The sequence below is a fragment of the Stenella coeruleoalba genome, assembly GCF_951394435.1.
Source record: "Stenella coeruleoalba genome assembly, chromosome: 18".
Taxonomy (NCBI): Eukaryota; Metazoa; Chordata; class Mammalia; order Artiodactyla; family Delphinidae; genus Stenella; species Stenella coeruleoalba.
Genome location: NC_137164.1, coordinates 18,001,174 through 18,026,135, shown reverse-complemented (window position 1 = coordinate 18,026,135; position 24,962 = coordinate 18,001,174). Strand labels below are relative to the sequence as shown.

Here is a 24,962-nt window from a genome sequence, read left to right as displayed (position 1 = left end):
TTTTCATATTCTACATACATGCGTTAATATACAATATTTGTTTTCCTCTTTCTGACTTACTTCACTCTGTATGACAGATTCTAGGTCCATCCACATCCCTACAGATGACCCAATTTCATTCCTTTTTATGGCTGAGTAATATTCCATTGTATGTATGTACCACATCTTCTTTATCCATTCCTCTGTGGATGGACATTTAGGTTGTTTCCATGACCTGGCTATTGTAAACAGTGCTGCAATGAACACTGGGGTGCATGTGTCTTTTTGAATTATGGTTTTCTCTGGGTATATACCCAGTAGTAGAATTGCTGCATCACATGATAGTTCTATTTTTAATTTTTTAAGGAAACTCCGTACTATTCTCCACAGTGGCTGTTATCGATTTACATTCCCACCAACAGTGCAAGAGGGTTCCCTTTTCTCCACACCCTCAGCAGCAATTATTGTTTGTAGATTTTTTGATGATGCCATTCTGACTGGTGTGAGGTGATACTTCATTGTAGTTTTGATTTGCATTTCTCTAATAATTAGTGATATTGAGCATCTTTTCATGTGTTTGTTGGCCATCTGTATGTCTTCTTTGGAGAAATGTCTATTTAGCTCTTCTGCCCATTTTTTGACTGGGTTGTTTGTTTTTTTGGTATTGAACTGCATGAGCTGTTTGTATATTTTGGAGATTAATCCTTCGCCAGTTGCTTTGTTTGCAAATATTTTCTCCCATTCTGAAGGTTGTCTTTTGTCTTGTTTATGGTTTCCTTTGCTGTGCAAAAGCTTTTAAGTTTAATTAGGTCCCATTTGTTTACCTAAATGACATCACTGTTTGATATCTGAATGCACCAATCAAATTATGTCCCCAGTTTTCAAGCAACTTTACAAGAGATAATTCAGTAAAAATGTTGATTTTTAACAAAGAGCTAAACCTCTAGCATTTCAAGCTAACCTAGAAAATGGTAATGGGTAAAGCTGGTTCATTCAGGGCTTCTTGTCTACTCTGTCCTCAGGGTCTTCTATAATTACCTCTCCCTTCTTATCTCAAGGGCTTCAAATCTTATTAAGGACGTATTAATGGTTAAGAAGATGGGATTTAGAATCAGATCTGGATTGAAAAATTGGCTCTGTTACTTATTAGCTGTATTTATAACCTTGAGCAATAGTCTTACTCTAAGTTTCAATTTCCTCATCTGTAAAATGGTAAGGATAATACCTAGTCCTCATAGTATTGTTAGAAGGATTAAATGAAATAACATAAGACGTTGAATGTAATACCTGGCACACAGCAAACACTCAATAAATGGTATCTATAAAACAGGAAGTGAGGCAATGAGTTTAAAGTTTGGGTTAAAAAATAAAAGAAGAATCATTATAATATAGGATAAAAACCAGAGAAGTCATCACCAAATTGTTGATAATGGTTTCTTTGGGAAGGATTATGGTATGCACTCCCTTTCTATATTATAGATTTCTAAAATGTTTGAATTTTTAAAATTTATTTGTATTGAAGTATAGTTGAATTACAATATTGTGTTAAAATGTCTGAATTTTTAAATAATAAACATGTATTACTTTGAATCAGAAAAAATAAAATGTTTTAAAAATATCTACTCTTACACAACATTGTAAAGCAATTATACTCCAATAAAGATATAAAAAAGAAAATAAAAGTAAATAAATAAAAATATCTACTCCTCTTCATCCCCAATATCACCACTAAAGTTCTGGCCCAATTATCCCTTGCTTGGACTCTTCCAAGCTGGAATCTCAGACCCCCAATTCTCCAAGCCATTTTCTATACTGCCACCAGAACTCATCACATCTAGTCCCTGGATGGCTCCATGCTGCCTTTAGAATAACATTTAGACTCCTTGGTAGGACTGAAAGACTTATGAAGGACTCTTCATAACTTGGTCTTAGCCCTTCCAGCTTTACCCTCATCCCTACTTTCCATTCACACTAGGTTCCAGCTGCATCAGAATTCTTGTCATCCTCCAAACACATTGTGCAATTTGATGCCTCTCTGGCTTTGCATGGGAGGTACCTAATCCTTCTACTCTCTGTGTCTATTTGGAAATTTTCTACTTTAAGACCTGCTTCATTTTTGACATCTCAAGCAGAGGTGATGACTTCTTCATCTGTGCACCCACAGAATATACTGGTAAAGAAACAACAATGAGTTGTAATGAGTTATCTCTGCTCACTGTAGACTATAACTGCTTGAAGACTGGAAAGCTGGATATTGTTCTGAGAGCACAGATTCTGGAGTCAGACTACTAGAGTTTAAAGTATACCGGCTATGTGACTTTGGACAAGTTACTTAACCTCTCTGGGCTGCAGTATCCTCTTCTATAAAATAGGTATAATAAAAATAACAACAACAAAAACAACAATAACTATCCACAGGACTATTATATAAATACAAAGCAGGGCCTGACATATATTAAGTACTATGTTAACTACTACAATTACTATACTTACTATTATTAGTGCTATTATTATTGTAGACCCCTAATAAATGAACTAATAAGCAGTTTTAGCCTGACAACCTAATCTAATTATTAACTTTTCAGAAGATATGGAAAGACGGTTTATAAAACTTTCCTGATGAATCAGATTTGAGGGAATTATGCTTAAAATAAACAATTCCTATTTTTCTATTGTGTGCTATAATTACATGAAAATGGAGTCTTAGAAATCTGTATATTGAGAAAGTGTTTTTTAAATTAAATGACTCAAAATTACTTTTTCCACATATTAGAAAATAAATGAAAGCTAAGTTTTTTCTTAAATACAGAAAAAATGACATATAATTATTATAAATTATCCATTATAATAGGATTCCTGGTAAATACAGGTGATTAATGAATAGAAGAGTTCATATTTGAAATATAAGGAAAATTTCTACTTACATCAATTTAATAGTTTGTTCAGAAACTGAGTGATCTTTTGCAACAACTAATTTGTAAAAGAATAGTAGTCATTTGAATTCATCATAAAGTTCACCACCAAATAGGACAGAGACACATTTTCAAATAATTAAAGATAAAATAAAGATATACTGATTATTCATACTCAGTAAATTTTATATGTAATCATAACTGCAAAAGTGCCAATGCCCCACATGTTTTATAGAATCACATATAAATAAATATAATCTAGTAGGAAAAAGTTATTAAAAGAGATTCCAACCTTTATCATTTGTCTCTCAAAATTATTGATTTATAACTTACAGCACCACTTCTCAAACTCCCTTCCCTCCTCTAATTTACTCTGCAGCTACTTTGGAGCCTCCCACTAGTAAACCTCCAAAACCCTCTCCTGATATTAGTGGGTTTTCTCCCTCTGATTCCTTCCTCCTCATCTCTAAGTCTTGTTTGTGCCAGTGGACATAACCTTCTAGCTTAGTCTAATTCCCCTGCCTGGCTTCCTATCACTAGGTTTTTTTCTCAACTCTCTCTACTGAAAAAGGGGAAGGGGTGGGAGAAATATAGGGGACAATTACACATTAATGAATCCTGTGCACATCACAAATAATAAAGGCTCACTACAGATCTGTAATATATTCCAGCAGATAAATTATTAATGAATAACAATTAGAATTAGTTGTTTATCTTGTCTCATTATTTCTAGAAAGGGAAAATAAAGTTATATTCTCCAATATAAGTTGTAATTCTTCACCAACTTAATTTAAAAAATAAATATCCCATTACGCTAAATTTTCACACCTTCCACAAAGCATATATAATGTGTCAATGTATAAAATGTATATATATTCTATCATATATAAAAGGAATGAAAAAATTACCCTACAACCATACTTTATAATTTATTGGATTGCTTTTATCTGAATTCTTAAAGCTTAACAGTAATAATTTTCATGTGTTTATAATTTCCTTGGTAAGAAGACACTAAATTCATATCTTTAGCAGAGCCACTTGTATCTGGTGCAGCTCTTTGACAAAATAAATACAAGGCAGTTGCCATCCCCTGACTGCTATTCAGTGACAGCAGCTACATGAAGGAGATCCTCCAAACAAATAATTCCCACTCCAGGAATGAAGTCCGTGGAGTTGCGTGTATCTTTCACATAACGACCCCATGGTGGAAGATACTGTTTTAGAACATCCACACAACTTCTCTTCCACATCAGCTGACAGGCTCTCCAATATATTTTTAGGACAACACATTTTAGCATTCTCAAGGGATCATTTATTTACAAACTAACTTTAAATGATTATTAATTTATCTTCACTTCCTGAAACACAAATCTGATATTCTTCTTCCCAAACTCTCCAGTGACATTTCCTACAGGATAATGTCAAATGCTTTAGCTTAACATTTTAGAATCTCCAGAAGGGGGTACAAATTGATCATTCCAGCCTTATCCACCAATGACCAGCTGGGCAGATCATAACCCATTACATTTTGTAGATCTTATCTGAGCTAGAAACAAACACTTCCCTTTATAATATTATTCTGACACTTGGGTATGGTCTTAATTGTATTTGTTTAAAATTGCACATATATCTCAATGTGAACTGCAGCTCTTAAGAGGGATAGGGATAATAATTTTTTAGACTAGTAGTTACTGAGTACTGAGTACCATGTGCTTGGTGCTATGCTCTGCAAGAACTACCTCAGTAAAGACTCAAAATGACATACTGAAGTAGGTTTTATTATTGTCTTCATATTACAATGAGGAAATCAAGACTTAAGGAAGCTAGGTAACTTACCCAAGGTCTTAATAGCAGAACCCTGACTGAACACACAGGTCGGTCTGACAATGCATAGTCTAAGGCATATAATGCAAAATTATTTTAGCGCAAAGGTAATATTACAAATTTTATAGATAAGAAAACTGAGGCTTGGAAAAGTGCAGTGACTTGCCCAAAGTCACAGAGCTAAGAAGTGGAAGAGACAAGAAACAGGAAAAATCAGAGAGCAAAAAAAGAGCTCTTATAAATTAAAAATAGGGTCGCTGAAAGGAGAATTCAGTAGAGTTTATCTTCAATGGAAGATACAATTAAGAACATCTCCTGGGTAAGCTGGGACGAAGTGAGAGAGTGGCATGGACTTACATATACTACCAAATGTAAAATAGATAGCTAGTGAGAAGCAGCCACATAGTACAGGGAGATCAGCTCGGTGCTTCGTGACCACCTAGAGGGGTGGGATAGGGAGGGTGGGAGGGAGACGAAAGAGGGAGGAGATATGGGGATATATATACGTATAGCTGATTCACTTTGTTATAAAGCAGAAACTAACACACCATTGTAAAGCAATTATACTCTAATAAAGATGTTAAAAAAAAAGAACATCTTCTGACAAGTAAAACAAAAAGACAAAGAAACAGAAAATAGAAGAGATATGAAATCAACCCCAGAGATTTAACTTTGACTAACAGGAGAACGAGAAAGTGAGAACAGAGAATATAGAAGGGAATAAATTTTCAAAGAAACAGTATGTGGCAGAGAATGTTAACTGTCCACAGAAATCCTTTCTCCTCTTCTTCCTGGGCACTAACTACATTTCTCAGGTTTCCTTAAGAATTAAGAGGTCAAGTGACTAAGTGCTCTCAAATGGAATGTGAGTGCGAGTAATGCAAGCCATTTCCAGGCCTGGCTCATAAATTCTCCCAAGTACTTTTGCCTTCTTGTGGGCTGAAATGGCAATCAACAAAGTGATCTTAGGAACCACATGTTGAAGGAAACCCTGCTGACCTAGAACATCTGTTCTTCTCTATTATGTGAGAAATAAATTTATCTTGTAGTTGGCCACTCTATTTTGGGGTCCATTTGTTATAAAGCTTAAGGTTTGTTATAAGTTTAGCCTACCCTAACTAATACATGATACAAGTATATTTCCCTTTCCAGAACTGAAAGACTTAATTCTCCAGTAAAAACAATATTTTGTACTAAAAAACAAAGTAATTATAGTACACTACTTTGTTCAACAATGAATAATAATTACATAGCTATAATAATATAAATGTGACTAATAAAATTAAAAATTGTGATAAAGTATATTGGGAGGGTTAAGAGAAGGAAAATGGAGTAACAGTGGTGGTGGAAATACTAAATTGTCATCTAGTCTATGAGAAAGTTAAAAGATATTTTTTAAAATTGGTAAATCAGAAGTTAGTAAAAGCCCATTATTGATAATATAGAGGTAAATACCAGATGAACAAATAAAAAAGATGAAAGTGGTTGTCTTTGGGCAATGGGACTGAGGAATAGAGAAGGAAGAGACAAAGAGCTGATGTTTGTTGATATTTCTGATTTTTAAACTATGTGGTATGTATTATTTTGATACAATAAAATGTTTTAAAATGTACAAGAAAGGATTCGGGAATTGAACACAGACGAGATGGACTAGAAGAGCATGCTAGATTCAAGATGGTAAAGTAGAAAGATAGAGAAGGGGAGACAAAAGATAGTCTGCTATCCCCAAGCCTTTCTACATCCATATTTCTGGTTTTAGGAGTTGGAGCAGCCTCAGAATGCCCAAGAAACATTTGTAAATGAGTATACATAAAAAGTAATAATCAGGAATTCTATTACCTGACCCAACTTTAGTTTTTTGGCTGCCCTGTGGTCCCATATACATACAGTGATATTTATTCTATCCTCACGTGAAGCATGTCACCATAGTAGATGCTAGCCATTGAAAGGATATCGTGTGTGTGTGTGTGTGTGTGTGTGTGTGTGTGTATTTGTGTAATGAGGGGATTCAGTCTTATGCAAAGAGGCTAAGTGGGCAGCTAGAAAAAGGGCAGATTGGAAAGCACAAGCAATAATGTAATAGGAAGAGATAACAGGAAAGTGGAGGAAAGAGAGGCAGTAAGTGGAAGGGAATTTATTTAAAAAGGATTTTGCTGCAGCCTGAGTAATCCCAGAGACATAGATTTGGAGGGCTAACTTCAAGCATGGCAAATATGAATCCAAAAGGGATCGTTTTCTCAAATGAGGCTAATGCTATATATTACTTTTAACAACTTTTCTAAACTCAAACCTACTTTAAAGGAAAGCACGCACCTACCCTTTGAGGAGCATAAATAGGATATGAGGATGAGCACTAATGTACTCCACAGTAGGACTCCGAGTGCCTATCTGTCGTCTCAGGATGTTGTTAAATATCTGGGTCACATCTTTTTTTCCCTGTTAAAGAAACAACCAACCATTAAGTTGTATACTTTAAATGGGTGAATTGCATGGCATGTGAATTATTTCAAAAGCTGTTTATACACACACACACACACACACACACACACACACACACACATTCCATTTAATATGACATAGTATTTTCCCACCTGAGATTGTGAATTCTTTGACTTAATTTGTCTAATGATAGGTACAAAATATATAAACAACCAAAAAAATCAAGATCAAATAAAATCAATGCCCTACACATATAGTAAGCATTTCAAACTGTTAAATGCATGAAGTACAGTCAAAGCTTGTGTCTCAAGGCTTTCTGATTTCTCATTTTTATAGTAATAAAACCAAAGGTTAAGGACCACTTTTTAATGAGGGCCAGGGAACAGAAAAGGATATTTAGGGAATGGAAATTTTCAAAAACTTAGGACCATAAAATGGCTTATTGAGAAGCTGATCCTGGAGTGCTTATTTTGCTTATTTTTTAAAAAACGTAGCTTATTTTTTTTAAACGTAGCAATCTCTAATAATCATTAGAGATTAAATTAGAGATGGACTAGAAGAGCATGCTAGATTCAAGATGGTAAAGTAGAAAGATAGAGAAGGGGAGACAAAAGATAGTCTGCTATCCCCAAGCCTAGAGATTAAATTATCACAGTAGGAAGTTTTCTGCCTTTTTTTTTTTTTAAACATCTTTATTGGAGTATAATTGCTTTTCAATGTTGTGTTAGTTTCTGCTGTATAACAAGATGAATCAGCTATACGTATACATATACCCCCATATCCCCTCCCTCTTGCATCTCCCTACCACCCTCCCTAGGAAGTTTTCTGCTTCTTTGAGCTGTTTTCTAATTCAAACTGAACAGTTGACTTTGCATCCAGCCTATTTTCACAAGGCACACCTACCTTTAAAATGAATGCATCAACTCTTACATGCAATACATTTTCATCCTTTGATCTCTTATCACATTGTGTTTAAAAACATCAAAGAGTCTAAAGCTGTGTCTTGAATAGTGCCCAAACATCAAAAAACACAGCTCTGAGTTTGATCCTGAGCCCACAAATCAGAAACTTTGCAATCTCAGCCATAACTCTTTTTTTTTTTTACCTCATTAGAATATGCTGAAGTATTTTTTTTCGTCAGCAATTTTAAGGCTTAAAGGATTAGACAAAAATTTATGGCTATAAAGTAATGAGATTTTCTTTCAAACAATTTTAACCCAAAGGTCTGTCTTCTAACTAGCCGTTATTCACGTAACAGCAGGATCCTCCAATACTTTCCTCACCCCAATGGACCACTTTCCTCTTGATTCCTGAAGAAGAAAATGGGTTTGCCACACAGATTCCTGAGTCAGTCTCTGCTACCCAATCTAAACCAAGGCCTTGGGCCACCATCACTGTTATCAGCTCTGGATTTCAAATCCCTGCTCCTAGCTCCTCTCAGCCCTTGTTCATTGTCTTGCCTTCTACAACTAGTTATTTTCTCAGCTAGTTATTTTATATACTGTTTATCCAAGTATAGAAAACCACCTCTTCTCCTTCATTTGACATATACTATTAGTACATAGTTCTTTTATCAAGGGTTTAAGGGTAACAAAGGGTAATTATAGTACAGTGCAGAAACAACTTCAAATTGAATCCTATACATCATAATTAAAGATTATTAAAGATTCCTCAGCATTCCTGATCATCTTTTTCCTTAAGCCCCTTCCTCTGTCATGGCTCTGGAGCCTTCTCTCTCCCTTACTCCAGACCCTTCTCCTATCTCTCTTCTATTTCCTACTCCTATCAAATTTAGCCAAAGAGACAGCATTTCTCAAATTTCTGTTATTTTACTCTGCAAAGGGAATCTAAGCTCTTTTCTTTCAGTCTTTTTCCTTCCAAACATTGCCTAGAGACCTCACCTTTCACAACTAACAAAAAAGCCCATGTAGGTGTCTTCTAAACAAAAGTTCTTTTTTTTTTTCTGTAAGGAATGCTCCATCCTTTTAGGTTATCTGGCAAAAGCTGCAGCCCTTCCATAAAGTAATAATTTTCCTTTCCTGTTATAAAAATATAACAAAGATTTTACAGTCAAATGACTGTTATACTCTTCAAAGAAGCCCCAGGAGAGGCTATTCACTTACTGAAGTATTATCATTATTCCTGAATTATGCTCTACACATTTACTAATTCTTTAAGAAAAGTGGCTTACTGCTGTGCTTCAGGACATCTTCCTTTGCTCCAATTCCCTTACCTCTGCTTCTATTTCTCACTCTCATACCTACATTGATTCATTCATCCAACCAATGGATATGGAACTAGGCATGGGAAATGCAGTCCTAGTACTCAAGATACTCTCAATCCAGAACGAGCTGTACCAGGGCTACCTAAGAACCAAGAGATGAGGAGGGTGGGGTTCTGTGTGATTAGACGGAGTTTTATCAAATGGTCACTAGTTTATATGGATACTTTAAGCTTGAGAAGGAAAGTTGCTGCCTGTGGGCTGATCATTCATGCTTCCAGTCCATAGAAATACACAAAACATTTCTGCAAGTGGGCTCATAATGCTAGTAATGGTGCATCCTTCCTGAAAATACTATGAGTATATAGTTGGTGGAATGCTTAAAACTGAACCATTTTCAATTTTAACTGTTTTTCATTCATTCATTCAACCAAGAGTATTTATAAGTATTTATTTGCTATGGGTTTGATTGAGGAGGACAGCTTCACCTACTGAATATCACATTCATTTATAACTATGTTCTAGGCATCAACTAAATGAACAAAGTCAAGAACCATCTGGTCAATTATTCCTCAATAAAGCTGAAAAAAAGAACTGTCTGCAATTATCATGATAATAGACCTTCATAATGATAGTGTTGAGTCATCAGTAAAAAATGATTACATCTAGTATATAATTTTGGAGGAGAGGCAAGTATACAATGCATGTTATAAAGAAAATGTAAAGTAATCCACAAAAGTAATCTACTTAACTTTCTTCATTTGAAGAGTTAATCTTTAGCTACATGGAAAATGCACATATTCAGAAAGATAATTTTTTCCCCAAGCATTCCAGAGAATAAAAGTTTACTCTACTTGATAATGTATAAGTCAATTTTTAGGCAATTGAATGTCTTAATCCCCAAATAATTTTTAAGTAAACTTCTCTATATTTATTTCTAGTATACCATGTAAAATAAGGGAAATTTGCATAAGTGTTTCTTACTGTTCCTCTTTTGTTTTCTAAGCCAAAGCTGCACAAAATTGTGAGGCACCCTAAGTTTTTCTCTGGTCTACTCCCACCTCCCCAATTCTTGGAGAGCACTTTGAACCTATGCTATTCTGTGGTCGCTCAAGGCTTCTCCAGGTCACTGGACCTGACGACATCTCATCCCTGACTCAAGAGGCATGGACATATATACACTACCAAACGTAAGGTAGATAGCTAGTGGGAAGCAGCCGCATAGCACAGGGAGATCAGCTCCGTGCTTTGTGACCGCCTGGAGGGGTGGGATAGGGAGGGTGGGAGGGAGGGAGACGCAAGAGGGAAGAGATATGGGAATATATGTATATATATAACTGATTCATTTTGTTGTGAAGCTGAAACTAACATACCATTGTAAAGCAATTATACTCCAATAAAGATGTTAAAAAAAAAAAAAAAAAAAAAACGTAACCAACCTTGGTCATATTCCTTCCAGCATCCCATTGCAAATTAAGCTAATCTCATAAACTAACTCAAGCTAACATATTAATTAGTGATGATAATAGCTTAATACATTGCTGCTTTCAGGGAAATGTGCAAAACAAGGGGAGATTTATAGAAATATAATACTGTATTCCAAGAGCAGGGAGTTTCCCAGTTATGGTCACTCACCAACTAAATTTAAAACTAAAATAATAAACACAGAAACAAACATCAAAGGTTATAACAAAAATAAACCAGCTTACATTTAACTTAAGTTTGAGAAAGAGAGAAGATGAAAATATACTATCTGACATCTGTATATATCTGCACATGTATTTAGTGTTCTTCCATAACATGTATATGTATATATATTTTACTTTGTTTAATATTTAAAAACAATGATATAAGTTCATATTATTCCTATTTTATAGATGAGAAGGTTTAGTCTCAAAGAGGTTATGATACTAACTATCAAATGGCAGAGCAGGGACTCTATAAACATTCCTAAATCCAAGTCAAGTGTTTTTCCACTATGCACAGCTCCTACAAATGTCCATAATACCTCATTTTAAACTAAATTTAAAAAACATGAAAGTATATAAACACAATGATAAAACTACACTTTAATTCCATATATGCCAGGTTTAAAAAGGAAATAGGGAGTAAGATGGGGAGGGAGAGTGACAAGCCAGGCAAGAGGAAAAAGTAGGAGATTATTGAGCAGAAAATGTCAAGGTTAGAGAAACAGGTAAGAGAGGGAAGGAAAGAAAAAAACAGGTGTTTCTGAAAGGAAGGCTGAGTTGAAGTCTGGGCCCTGAGAGGCCCTCAGTCAGTGTAGTTTCTAGTCAACACACTTGACTTCACTGTCCAGAGCAGTCTTGCCCTGCATTCCTCCTCCTCTGCTCCAGTCGGCCAAAATCTTCCCCTATCTAAGCCATCCAGAGAGCTGTGGGCTAGTATTTCCACAGATCCCCAGAGCCCTGACCTTATCTTGGTCTAATCACTGTAATGAGTTTCTTTTAACTTCCTTGGTGACAAAACACAAAGCAATTTACTTCAGAAATCTCCATTCTCTTCTATCTTTGAGAATTAATGGAGATCCAAGCCCTTACCTGAGAGTATCAAAAGCCTGATAGTGGTAACAAAACAGCAAACAAATCAAAACCAAGACTTCCATCATTGAAATGTGCCTTACGTATATATATTTCATTGAAAAACCACTGATGATAAAATGCTTACACATATTCACCACTTATGTTTCTAGGTGTTGTTTTATTTATTATTTAGGCAATTAGGTATAATTGCTTTCAAAATGAGATAAATATCCTATATTAGTAGCATTTAACAAACTTCTTAAATCATTGGTATAAATATTTCAATTAAAGAAACAGGTCTGGAGAAAATAAGTTTGAATCTCAGCTTAGGCTCTTAGTAACTGAGTGACTTAGGGGAAATTACTTAATATCTTTGAACTTTAGGGTCTTTACCTGTAAAACAAGACTAATAATATAGTACCAATCATATATAGGTTGCTTTCAGAATTAAATGAGATGAGTGCTTGGAAACTGTACAACATGCAGTAAGCACTCCACAAATGTTATCTATTATTATTATTATTATTGACCAGTAAGTTTCTTACTTAGCTGCATAAAACTTAATTCCAGTATACCTTTTGCTTTTTTAAAAAAACGATTAAGATGATTTTAGAACTTTCAGGGGAAAATGGGATTTTAAATAATATATAAACAGTAATAATAAAAAATTACAGTCAAATATTGGTATGTATATAAAAATTGAAAAGCAGAATTGTCATCCTTTTGCAGATAGTTTACCTCAAAGTCTATCAGCTGCAGGTCGGCTATCAGTGTCACCAGCAGCCCACTATTGTAGAGTTCTTGTGCTAGCTGAGCCACAGCTTCTGTTGGGGGTTCCTTGTCACTTGTCCCACACAGAATTTCTTTCATTGCTTGCAGTGATTTCGACACTTCTTCTGAAGCCTAGTGACCAAAAAGTATGCTAATAGTTGAGTAATAAAAAATTTCAAGTTATAAACAAACAAAAACCACTTATTGAGCCCTGCTTATTTATGATTAAAGAACTGTGTACAGTTACAAACAAAAACCATTCAGTAGGCACTGCGTTTTTTATTTCAGAAAATGTTACTAAAGTTAATTTATAAAAGAGAGATCTTCAGTATTTCTACTTAGTTAGAATAATTGAAATGATCTTCCTTTATTTAAAAAAAATTTTTTTTAATTAAAAAAGTGTTTTTACTTTTTGGCTGCACTGTGCAGCACGTGGGATCTTAGTTCCCTGACCAGGGATCGAACCCACACCCCCTGCAGTGGAAGTGTGCAGTCTTAACCACTGGACTGCTAGGCAAGCCCCCAAGAACTTCCTTAAATCATACTCATACTGAACTTTACTAGTAATTAATTACAAATTTAATTTATAAATTAAATTCAGTCCATTTTGAAGACTTATCAGTAGCTAGTAGTCTTTATTTAAATCATTTGTTAATGTTTTTCAACAAATCCCTATTATTCTGTTTTTTTTAATGGAGTAGGTACAAAATCATACATTGTCAAAACCCATAACCTTTGTCAATCCACTGATCCCTCACACATAACCATTATCTTTTTCTTATCTATGAAACTTAAAGAAGCAAAAGATCTCACATTTTTTTAAATGGCCTCATATTTTATATGTTTTTATTAAAAACATATAATTTTGCTTTTATTAATTCTTAAAAAAATTATAATTAATTTATTTTATTTTAGGCTGTGTTGGCTCTTTGTTGCTGTGCGCGGGCTTTTCTCTAGTTGCGGTGAGCGGGGGCTACTCTTCGCTGTGGTGCACGGGCTTCTCATTGTGGTAGCTTCTCTTTTTGCGGAGCATGGGCTCCAGGCGCGCAGGCTTCAGTAGTTGTGGCTCTCGGGCTCTAGAGTGCAGGCTCAGTAGTTGTGGCGCACGGGCTCAGTTGCTCTGAGGCATGTGGGATCTTCCCAGACCAGGGCTCGAACCCATGTCCCCTGCATTGGCAGGCAGATTCTTAGTCACTGTGCCACCAGGGAAGCCCTCATTGCATTTTAAAGAATAATAGGAGAATACATAGAGGTAGAAAGTACATTAGTGAGTATTAGGGCTTGGGTAAGGGAGAAGGAGGTGCTGAAAATGTTCTGAAATTAGATAGTGGTGATGGTCACACAACCTTGTGAATAAACTAATAACCACTGAATTGTACACTTTAAAATGGTGGATTATATGGTATCTTAATTACACTCAATAGAAAATTTTTTTAAAAACAGGTGAAGATAAATAAATAAATAAATAAATAAATAAATAAATAAATAAATAAATAAAGCAAGGGCTGCCCTGGTGGCACAGTGGTTGAGAGTCCGTCTGCCGATGCAGGGGATGCGGGTTCGTGCCCCAGTCCGGGAAGATTCCACATGCTGCGGAGCGGCTGGGCCCCTGAGCCATGGCCGCTGGGCCTGTGCGTCTGAAGCCTGTGCCCCGCAAGGGGAGAGGCCGCGACAGTGAGAGGCCCGCGTACCGCAAAATAAATAAATAAAGCAAGCAAGCAAGCATGGGATACCAAAAAAAAAAAAAAAAAACAGGCCAATTAGTTAACAATTTGCTGACTGTTTTTAAAGAAATATAGTTTTATTACTTTCAAGTATTGTATTCTAATCATTATAATTGAAGAAGGAAATGAGGAGAATAAGGCAAAATAATAAAAGTAACTCATAGTAGCACGACACTACTTAAAAAATTAGTTTCCAGATACATTTTATGATATTGCTAAAGCAATCCTTAATTTATTAAAGGTTGGAAGTTCCTTAAATTGTGACATATATCCACAGAAGATTACTTTAAACATATATAGAGTTAAGAATAATTATAAAGCAAACACCAGTGTGACCATAAGAGAGGTCAAGAAATAGAACATTTTTAGCATCCCAGAAGTCACTTGAATGCCGCCTTTTCAGCCGGAAGTAAATACTTTTATGTTTTTGATGACAATCATTTATTTACTTTTCTTTATAGTTTTCTCACCTATGTTTGTATCCCAAAACAACATAGTTTAGTTCTGCTGATTTGGAATAGTACCTGTACCCTCTTATGATTTGCTTCTTTCACTCAACACTATATTTGGGAGGTTCATTCTTGCCGCCGCATGTAGCAGCAGTTCTTTAACATTCATTGCTCTGTAGTATTCCATCAATGGCTGGACCACAACTTCTCACTTCTACTGTTGATGGACATCAGGGTTGTTTCCACTGAGGGGTTACTATGAACAGCAATGCTACGAACATTCTTGACATGCATCCTGGTGCATATTTGCAAGAACATCTCTAGAGTTTATACTAGGAGGGGAACTGCAGGGTCTTAGAACATGTATATCTTCATATTTAACAGATAATATAATTAACTCATTTCCAAACACCAATTTATACTTTATCACTCATAGTGAATGAAAGTTCTTATTGCTCTCCACACTTGTCAACATTTAATAGCATCAGACATTTTTCATTTTTGACAAGATAGTAGGAATGTAATACGAATTTACTGTTGTTCTAATTGGACTTTATCTGATCACTAATGAAAATTAGTGTCTTTTTATGCCTTTTCCTTTTTCCTCTCTTTTGTTATTTAGATTCACTCTTATATGAAGGTCATTTCTTCATTCTATTGAGCCAATATTTTGCTCAATATTACAAAGTACACTAGAAATAAAAATATATTTCTACATTCCTTACAAGATGTAGGATAAAAAATATATTTCTACATCATCACAAGAATACAATATTGTATCATTCACTGGGACAGAAAGATACCATTTACTCAAGGGTATTTATTTTACAGATATCTTGAATCTTGCCATAAACTAGTCCCTTTAGAGAAAAATTATATATGTAGGATTCAATGTCCCTTTGAAGGAATAACTGAATTACTAAAAACCCCTTCCTCTGAGGAAGCCCTTCTTGGTAGGACTTTAAAACAATGTTAAAATGAGGCTGCACTGGGAATTCCCTGGCAGTCCAGTGGTTAGGACTCCGCATTTCCACTGCAGGGGGCGCGGGTTCAATCCCTAGTCAGAGAACTAAGATCCCACATGCTGCGTGGTGTGCCAAAAAAAAAAAAAAAAAAGAGGCTGCACTGTAGTAGAAACTATCAGTTGATCTTTAAATATAAACATTTTACCCTCTATGTCAGTATAATATTATATACCAGTATAACCCCTTAGATTTTTTCTTCATTCTGAGTTTTTTTCCTTCCAGTTTTATTAAAATATAATTGACATTCAGCACTGTATAAATTTCAGGTGTACAGCATAATGATTCAACTTACATACATCATGAAATGATTATCACAATAAGTTTATTGAACATCCATCATTGCATATAGATACAAAATTAAAGAAACAGAGAAGAAAAGAATATATTTTTCCTTGTGATGAGAACTCAGGATTTATTCTCTTAATAACTTCCATACATAACATACAGCAGTGTTACTTACATTTATCATGTTGTACCTTACACCTCTAGTACCTACTTATCGTACACTTGGAAGTTTGTATCTTTTGACTGTCTACATCCAGTTCCCTCTCCACAGTACCCCTGCCTCTGGTAACCACAAATCTGATCTCTTTTTCTGAGTTTCTTTGTTTGTTTTTGAAGTATAATTGACCTACAACACTGTTAGTTTCTGTTTTACAACACAGTGATTCAACATTTCTATACATTTCAAAATGATCACCACAGGACTTCCCTGGTGTCCAGCGGTTAAGACTCTGAGCTCTGAATGCAGAAGGCCCGGGTTGGATCCCTGGTCAGGGAACTGGATCCCACATGCCGCAACTAAGAGCCTGCATGCTGCAACTAAAAGATCCTGCACACCGCAGTGAAGATCCCGTGCGCCGCAACTAAGACCTGGCGCAGCCAAATAAATAAATAAATATTTAAAATATATATATTAAAAAACCCAAAATGATCACCACAATAAGTCTAGTTATGATATGTCACCATACAAAGGTATTACATAGTTATTAACTATATTCTCTACACTGTACCTTTCACACCCAACTGGAAGTTTGTACCTCAATCTCCCTCAGCAATTTCTTCCCCCTCCAACGCCAACCCACCTCCCCTCTGGCAACCACCTGTTTGTTCTCTGTATCTATAACTCTGTTTCTACTTTATATTTGTTCATTTGTTTTGTTTTGTTTTTTAGATTCCACATATAAGTGAAACCACACAGTATTTGCCTTTCTCTGACTTATTTCTCTTAGCATAATGGACCTCTAGGTCCATCCATGTTGCTGCAAATGGCAAGATATCATTCTTTTTTATAACTGAAATGGATTGGTGGTTGCCAGAGGTAGAGGGTGGGGTGTCACCCCTTAGTTTAAGTCTAGAGGGATCCAAGGTTGGTCAGAGGCTCTAGAAAGTGAACGAAGAGTTCAAGACAACAGACTCAACAATTATCAGTTGCATAAAACCCGGAATCAATTTAAACGTACTTACAAAGAGCCTACGAGTGCATCACAGACCATGTTTAGGATGCTTCATGAAGATTTTACATTAGCTTTTTTGGTCTATTCATGTATTTTAATAAAAATGTTATTATTTTACCTCATACCTTATCTGTCTTTCTGTCTTGCTTTTCCAAAACGGCCATGTTGTCTTTCAGAATTTTCACGATTTCTGCTGGATTTTTGTGCGATTTACTAAACAAAGGCATTTTTTTCATCTATAGAAATCTCTTCTTCCAATGTGGAATGCTAAAAACAAACAAACAAATAAACAAAAATTATAATTATAATTCTTAACATGATTAAATTTTTATACCAAAATGTCTTATAAGTTTTCAATAACCAATTCAGTAATATGAAACATTAAAATCAGTCAAACTAAAACAAGTTTCATTGGGACTTCCCTCGTGGTCCAGCATTTAAGACTCTGTGCTCCCAATGCAGGGGGCCCAGGTTCGATCCCTGGTCAGGGAACTAGATCCCACATGCCGCAACTAAAGGTCCCCCATGCCACAACTAAAGATCCCACATATCATCTAAAGAATCTGCATGCTGCAACTAAAGATCCTGCGTACAGCAACTAAGACCCAGCGAAGCCAAATAAATAAATACATAAATATTAAAAAAATAAAACAAGTTTCACCAAGTTTTGTGCCAAATTTAAATTAATATAAAATATTTTAAGAAAGATATTTTTTAAAGTTTACCTAAAAGTTTTTACTCAAAGTTTAAAATCTTTCCTAAAATAGAAATTCAAGATTTATGCAAGAAGGGGAAAAGGAGTATTTTTAGAGAATAACCTGATATTTAAAACTAGATATTTTGACTAAAGAGAGTGATGATGATGATGGTGATAATAATAATCATAGATAAAATAAAACATGTAAAACAAAAGTGGGATTAGGATCCACATACTTTGGTAAAGCAATGTTTAAAAACATGCCACTCCACAGCAATCACAAAATTACAATGTAAAATTGTTTAGAATCCGTTTTTTATTTACTCTTCAAACATTCAGCTGGCATACTCACTGATGAAATGAGGACTACCATGATGGGGGGTGAGGTGGGAGGGGAACAGGAAAATCAGTTCTTCTTTTTGAGAACATCTATTTACATAGAGCAGAGAAAGCCAAATATAGCTGTCATTGCCCTATTTACACTAAAAATGTGTTATTTTTTTTTAGAAAAAAATCTAAAATTAAAGGCTCCAGTTAGTAGAGGCATATTCATTTACTTTACATTTATTAGCAAAAATATTTCAAACATTACAGAAATATGATGTGATAAATCAAAGGCTCCCATTAACCAGTCATCCAGAGGCAACAACTATTATCAGTTTTGATACACATTCCTCCTGAATTTTTCCTATGTATATAAAAATATATTTTTTAAAACCAAAATAGAATAAATACTAAATATAGTATTTTTCAACTTTTCCCCACTTTTTATATCTTGAATATCATTCTATGAGTATATATTTAGATGCACTACAATATTTTTATAGCAATATCCATTATACAGACATATTATGTAATTACTTCTAGTATTTGGTAATTTCTTATTAAATTATTATATAATTTATTTTACCAATACCTTTATTTTTTTTTTTTTACCAATACCTTTATTGATAGACTTTTGGGTTAATTCCATTTTTCCTCATATTTTTCTTATTAACAATGATGCAATTAATCAATAAAGAATATTACACACAAATGTACACAGCAGTCGATAGCAATACTCTAAACAGTTATTCCTCTGGCATATCCTTGGCTATGGTTCTAAATATTTACTTCATCTCCCTAGACTCCTACTTCCCAAATCTGGTTCCCTAGGACTTCTGTCAAATCTCTGAGTTACCTTATACGCTTTCAAAAACTTTCTTCAGTATTTGTTGTTTGTGATCAAGAATAATGCTAAGTGGCACTCAACATACCTGCTAAACAAACAGGAGGTACTTAAACCCCCAAATTGTTCTGAGTTGGTAATTCATCCGCTATGATTCCGAAGTTATCATCCTTGTCTGCATGTCATTTGCTCTATCTGTAAAATGAGTGTTCTGTTCTTTAACTGTGAATTCACCTAGTCATATCATTTAACTCATATTTTTTTTCATCTCATTCACCAAGATATCAAGAAAAATTTTGCCAAATGTTTTGGGAAAGCCCAGATACATTATATTTATTTGTTAGTACCAGTTTAGTTACCTTATTTTATTTTTTAATACATCCCCATGACTCACTTATTTTGTAACCAGAAGTTTCTACCTTTTGACCCCCTTCACCCGTTTCATCCACACCCCACCCTCCACCTCTGGCAACAACCAATTTGTTCTGTGTACTTATGAGCTTGGTTTTTGGTGTTTTTAGATTCCACATATAAGTGAGATCATATGATATATGTCTTTTTCTGATTATTTCACTTAGCTTAATGCCCTCAAAGGCCCATCCATGTTGCCACAAATGGCAAGATTTCATTCTTTTTATGGCTGAATAATATTCCATTATACACACACACACACACACACACACACACACACACACAGAACATATGCTTTATCTGTTCATCCATTAATGGGCACTTAGGTTGTTTCCATATCTTGGCTATTGTAAATAATGCTGCAGTAAACATGAGGGTGCATATTTCTTTATGAATTAGCATTTTCATGTTCCTCAGATAAGTACCCAGAAGTGGAATTGCTATATCATATGGTAGTTCTATTTTTAATTTTTTGAGGAAACTTTATACTGCAAGGGGGATTCTTAAAGAAAGATAGAGCATGATATTTTGAATTAGATAGGCCAAATATAGTGAGCTCTAGCATATTCATCACTGGTCCACACCCATTCTAACTCCATCAAGGCCAAAGATAAAGTATGTAAGATGGAGTCCTGAAAATGGTGCTTCCTTGGGATAAAGTGGTAATAGTAATAAATTCTATGTCAGAGTTATAGAACACACATTATATTTCAACAACACAAGAAGCAGGAACAGGAGAAGATGCCATGCTAAGTCCAACGGACTGACACCAGGTGAATGCCTCCTGGGCACTGAAAGCTGTGGTGGGGTTGCACACATCAGCCTGCCCTCCGGCGTTAGTGCTGACAGCAGGCCATGCAGCACACAAATATCAGAGGACTGACATGGGCCCTATTGTACTTTTCCACTTTCCAAAGTAAGTGAACAGAATAAACAACAAATAAATAGTTTCTACTAAAAAAAAAAAAAAAAAGCACAAGCAAAGGGGAGAAATGCCCTGTGGACTTCGACAGGAAAGGTTACTTCCAAAATTAATTCCCTGTAGGAGATAGAATAGATATAATTGGTAAAATAAAAATTATAAAAAGGAAGAGAAGAACTTAGACAAAAAGAGAGTTGGTCAAGATAAAAGATCAAAAACACATAATATACACACATATACAGAAACACCCCAAAATGCAGCATGGCAATCCAAATCTGCATACAGCAGAAATGACCCCACAGAAAATTGATTGAGGACAACCAAAAGGTACACAATTAGTTAGTCTATATTTATTCATTCAGAAAATATTTACTGAGCACCTGTAAGGTGTGAGGCGTTGCACTAGTAAATGCAAAATAAGCTTCAGAGGGTGCACAATGTAGTGGGAGACACAGCCACACAAAGGGTTTTGCCAGAATGCCAGAAAAGGTTAAACAAACTTAAATGATGGAGAAAAGGTACTTGGTGTGTGTTCGTGTGTATGTGTGTATAGTATATATTATGGAAATATGGAGAAGATACAGTGTTCTATCTATAAAAACGGGTATTACAACAATGAAAAGAGGTGGAGGAAGACAACAAATGCAAAAGGAACTAAAAAATGGAGAGAAACAACAAAGATAAAACAGCCTAAGCAGAAAAAAAGATCTAAATGTGGTCATTTACAGAATTTTTCTAGTTGAGATTAATGATGAGACCCCAAATTCAGTGCCTTGTGGCTTTTAGAAGAAACCAACATTCTTCTCTTAAAGCTCATTCCTACAAAATGACTGTTAACAACAAAAAGGATAAAAATTAAGCTGTCTTTGGACTTCCATAAAACTACATGTCATAAAACCATGGAGAGAATCTACAGAGTTCTGAAAGGGAAAGTCTATAACCTCACAATTAAGTCTCTAGCCAACATATTTATGTGTGAATAGACCATGTACACCTACTAAAATTCTTACAAAAAGATGAGATGGAGTCAAACCCACAAGAGTTCAAGAAAATAAATGCTAAAAACCAGAAATAGTTCTTGAAAGGGAGCCTTGATAGTGCTGGCAGAACATTTGGGAGGGTGCAAATCTACAATGCATTCATGTGGGAATAAAAATAAATAAGGATTCAACTAAATAAGTTAAAAAGGAAACTGCCTCAAAAATCTCAAGAAAAGAATGATGGAAATAACAATAGAATTAGAAATAACTGAATCAGAAAAGTAAAAGAAAAAGAAAATCTCTGGTACTTTTTGGTGCATGTTTTTTCTGGTGCTAGACCTGTCTGCTCTCCTTCCCACCCCACCCTACCAAAAGGGTGGGAACATGACCCAGGCGGGGCCAGAGTATTCCTTCCACTGCCCTGGCTACAGCAATTGGCTCACAAATGGATTGTGACACCATCAAGCTAATCAAAATGCTTCAACAGGACCTTTTCCCCTAGGTATTTTAATTTAATTTAGTTTAAATAAAATATTTAGGGCATCTAGAAGAAGAAATAGAGAACAATGTAACAAGTTCCTGTATATTTACCACCCAGCTTAAAAAATAAAACAACTAAAGCAATGCTCTTGGTACAATTTTCTGATCCCATTTCCCTCTGGCTCATACTGTACCTATTTATCATTACCCTTACCTATATATGCTTTCACACTTCTACTAATATTACAGACAATATGTGATATTGTTGTGTATGCTTTAAAGCATTATAGAAATGGTATTACATGGCCAGTTTCTTTTTTTCTCCCTCAACACTGTGTTTATGAGATTTATTTGTGTTAATACACAAATCTCACGTTTATCTTACGTGCTGTATAGCATCTCACTGTATGACTATACCACAATTTATTTATCAGTTCTCCGAGTTCTAATTGTTTTCAATTGTTTATTATTACACGCATGATCATAACACAGATTCTTTTGCCAGTCTACTTATACATTTGTATGAGAATTTCTCTAGGGCAGTGGTTTCAACTTTTTAAATAGTGACTTGTAGTAAGAAATGCATTTTATATTGTGATCCAGAGCAAAGGAATGTATAAATGATTGTATAATTGCTTCATGAAACAATACTTGCCCTCTGGATAGATTCCATTCTGTTCTATCTGTTCTATCCTACATTATTTTTTTAAAAAGTGCTGATCATTATCCATTAATTCACTACCTGCTAATTAGTATGCAAGATGTCATTACAGGGGGAAGCTAGATGAAGGGTATACAGGATCTCTCTGTATTGTTTCTTATAACTGCATGTGAATCTTTAGTTATCTCAAAATAAAAAGTTAAAAATAAAGAATCCATCACTATGGAAAATGGACAGTGATAATCCAACATAAGGATAATTACTGTTCCTGAAGTAGAAAACTAACAAATGAAAGACGTACTTAAAGATGTACAAGATGTGTCTATTTGTCTACTCAATCCTTCAGCAAGCCACCCTTTTAATTGTATACAGCCACAGAACTATTTCTGGAATGTGGCTCAGCTAATGTTAATGGTATTATCTGAATGAGATTTGTGATACATCTAAAATTTCTTCATCTTGATATTTTTCTGTATTATCTATAATAGTGGGGAATAAACCCATGTAACTAAGAAAAGAACCGAATAGAAAAACCTATTTTGTTTTTGAATAGAAAAACTGAATATCATTAAAATGTCAATAATCCTAAAGTCCATAATTTGATACAATTCCAGTCACAAGTCCAAAAAAGTTTTTAGTAACTAAATTAAGCCAAGAATACCAAAAAAAACTCACAAGGATAACGAGTTTTAAAAAGGAAGATTTCTTACGAGGGAATGAAATTAAACGTGCTATCAAGTGCTATAAGTGAAAGTGACACAAGAAAAACAGACCAATGGAACAAAAGAGGCCAGATATAGATGTTACTATAAGTGACTTTCAAACTTCTGGATGTAAAATAATTTCTCTAATTTTAGAAGTGATGAAATAAATCTCAAAAAAAAAAAAGACTGACAAATCAGTTAATATAAATATGTTACAAATCTAATAAATTGTTTTGAATTTTTATGGATAAAATAATAAAAACATTGTAGGCAAACAACAAATAAGAGAATTCTGTGACATGAATATGAAAGACAGAGGGCTAATATCATTATAAAAAGAGATCTAAGACAAATAAGAAAATCATTAAGAAATAATGCATAGATATTAGAAAACCGCAAAGGAGGAAATACAGTTAAACACATAGTAAATGTTTATTCTCTATAATGGAAAAATGCAAACTTAAAGTGAAGGACTATTTTGCCCATCATATAACAAAGTTTTTTGTTGTTGTTTTGAGAAAATTCAATTCTATTGATGGTGAGATGCAACAGGCCCTCTCTTTTCTTACTGGTGGAAGTATAAATTGGATAATAATTTGGCAATATGGATCTAGAGCCTTTAAATATTCACAACCTCTGACTTTAGTAATTCTGCTTCTATCAATCTGTCCTAAGAAAATAAACTAATAAAGGTTATCTTTATAACTTTTTTTTCCATATTTTAACATCTCTAAAATGTGCATGTGTCTTACAATTGATGGGACCTTATACTAACTGGCAGGGTTTGTTTTTGTTTTTGTTTTTTTTCTTTCTTAGTGGTACAAGAGTATATGCCTTACAACCAATGGCTTCTTAGATTTGATGAAATATAGTATATGGCTATGAAAATGTTTACAAAGAATGTGAAATGTACATGTTAAAAAAACACCATCCCATAATATAGAGCATAACTACAACTATGTAAAAGCAAACAAAACCACAAATACACAAAACCTATGCATAGAAAAAAATCATTTAAAAAAGTTAACAGTGATTGCCTCTGGGTAGCTGGCTTATAAATACTTAGTTTTCTTCTTCCTTCAAGGTTTTTCTTTTGTCCCCAAACTTTGTTAAATAGATCATGCAAATGTTTTTACAATGGAAACACCTTCTCATAAATGATACTTTTAATGACTAAATCACCATTTTTTAAAGTTCAAACTGTGGAATATCTGATCATCATGTCTTTTCAAAGCACTAGTCAAACAAATATGATTTCTGTTACTTGGCTATGAAATTTCATTAAGAGTAGCACTTGGCTCAGATTCTGGAGAGAAAGCCAAAAAAAATTCTTCAGCTCTACTCCCAGGGAACTCAGGCCCTGTAGATTTTTAGTAGACTTTGCCAGCTTGGCAGCATTCCCTTTCCTAAGGCACAGTAGAATATTTCATATTCCTAACTTATGTGTGAGCGCCTCTAAAGATGACCCAAAGTCAATCCCTCAAATACCTCATCTGAACATGTTCAGTGACGTAAGTGGAGAGGAGTGTGTTTGAAGGGGGCCAGGGAAAGGGAAGCTAGGAGAAGAGGTCATTTGGGGCATTAAATACCCTCACTGT

General features: G+C 34.7%; 1 protein-coding gene across 5 annotated transcripts in view; it reads right to left on the bottom strand.

Annotated features, from left to right (window-relative positions):
* CAB39L (calcium binding protein 39 like) overlaps positions 1–24,962 on the bottom strand; it is a 101,046-nt gene that overhangs the window by 31,771 nt on the left and 44,313 nt on the right. For 3 of the 5 annotated variants that reach the window (XM_079903195.1, XM_079903198.1, XM_079903199.1), the window contains 3 exons: positions 17,467–17,608; positions 12,654–12,818; positions 7,033–7,151 (listed from right to left, as the gene is read on the bottom strand). In XM_079903195.1, the coding sequence (XP_079759321.1) occupies positions 7,033–7,151; positions 12,654–12,818; positions 17,467–17,577 (395 nt within the window). In that variant the 5' untranslated portion in view covers positions 17,578–17,608. Of the gene's footprint in view, positions 1–7,032; positions 7,152–12,653; positions 12,819–17,466; positions 17,609–19,294; positions 19,402–24,962 lie in introns of all 5 variants that reach the window. The other 2 variants (XM_079903196.1, XM_079903197.1) reach the window with 1 other exon arrangement.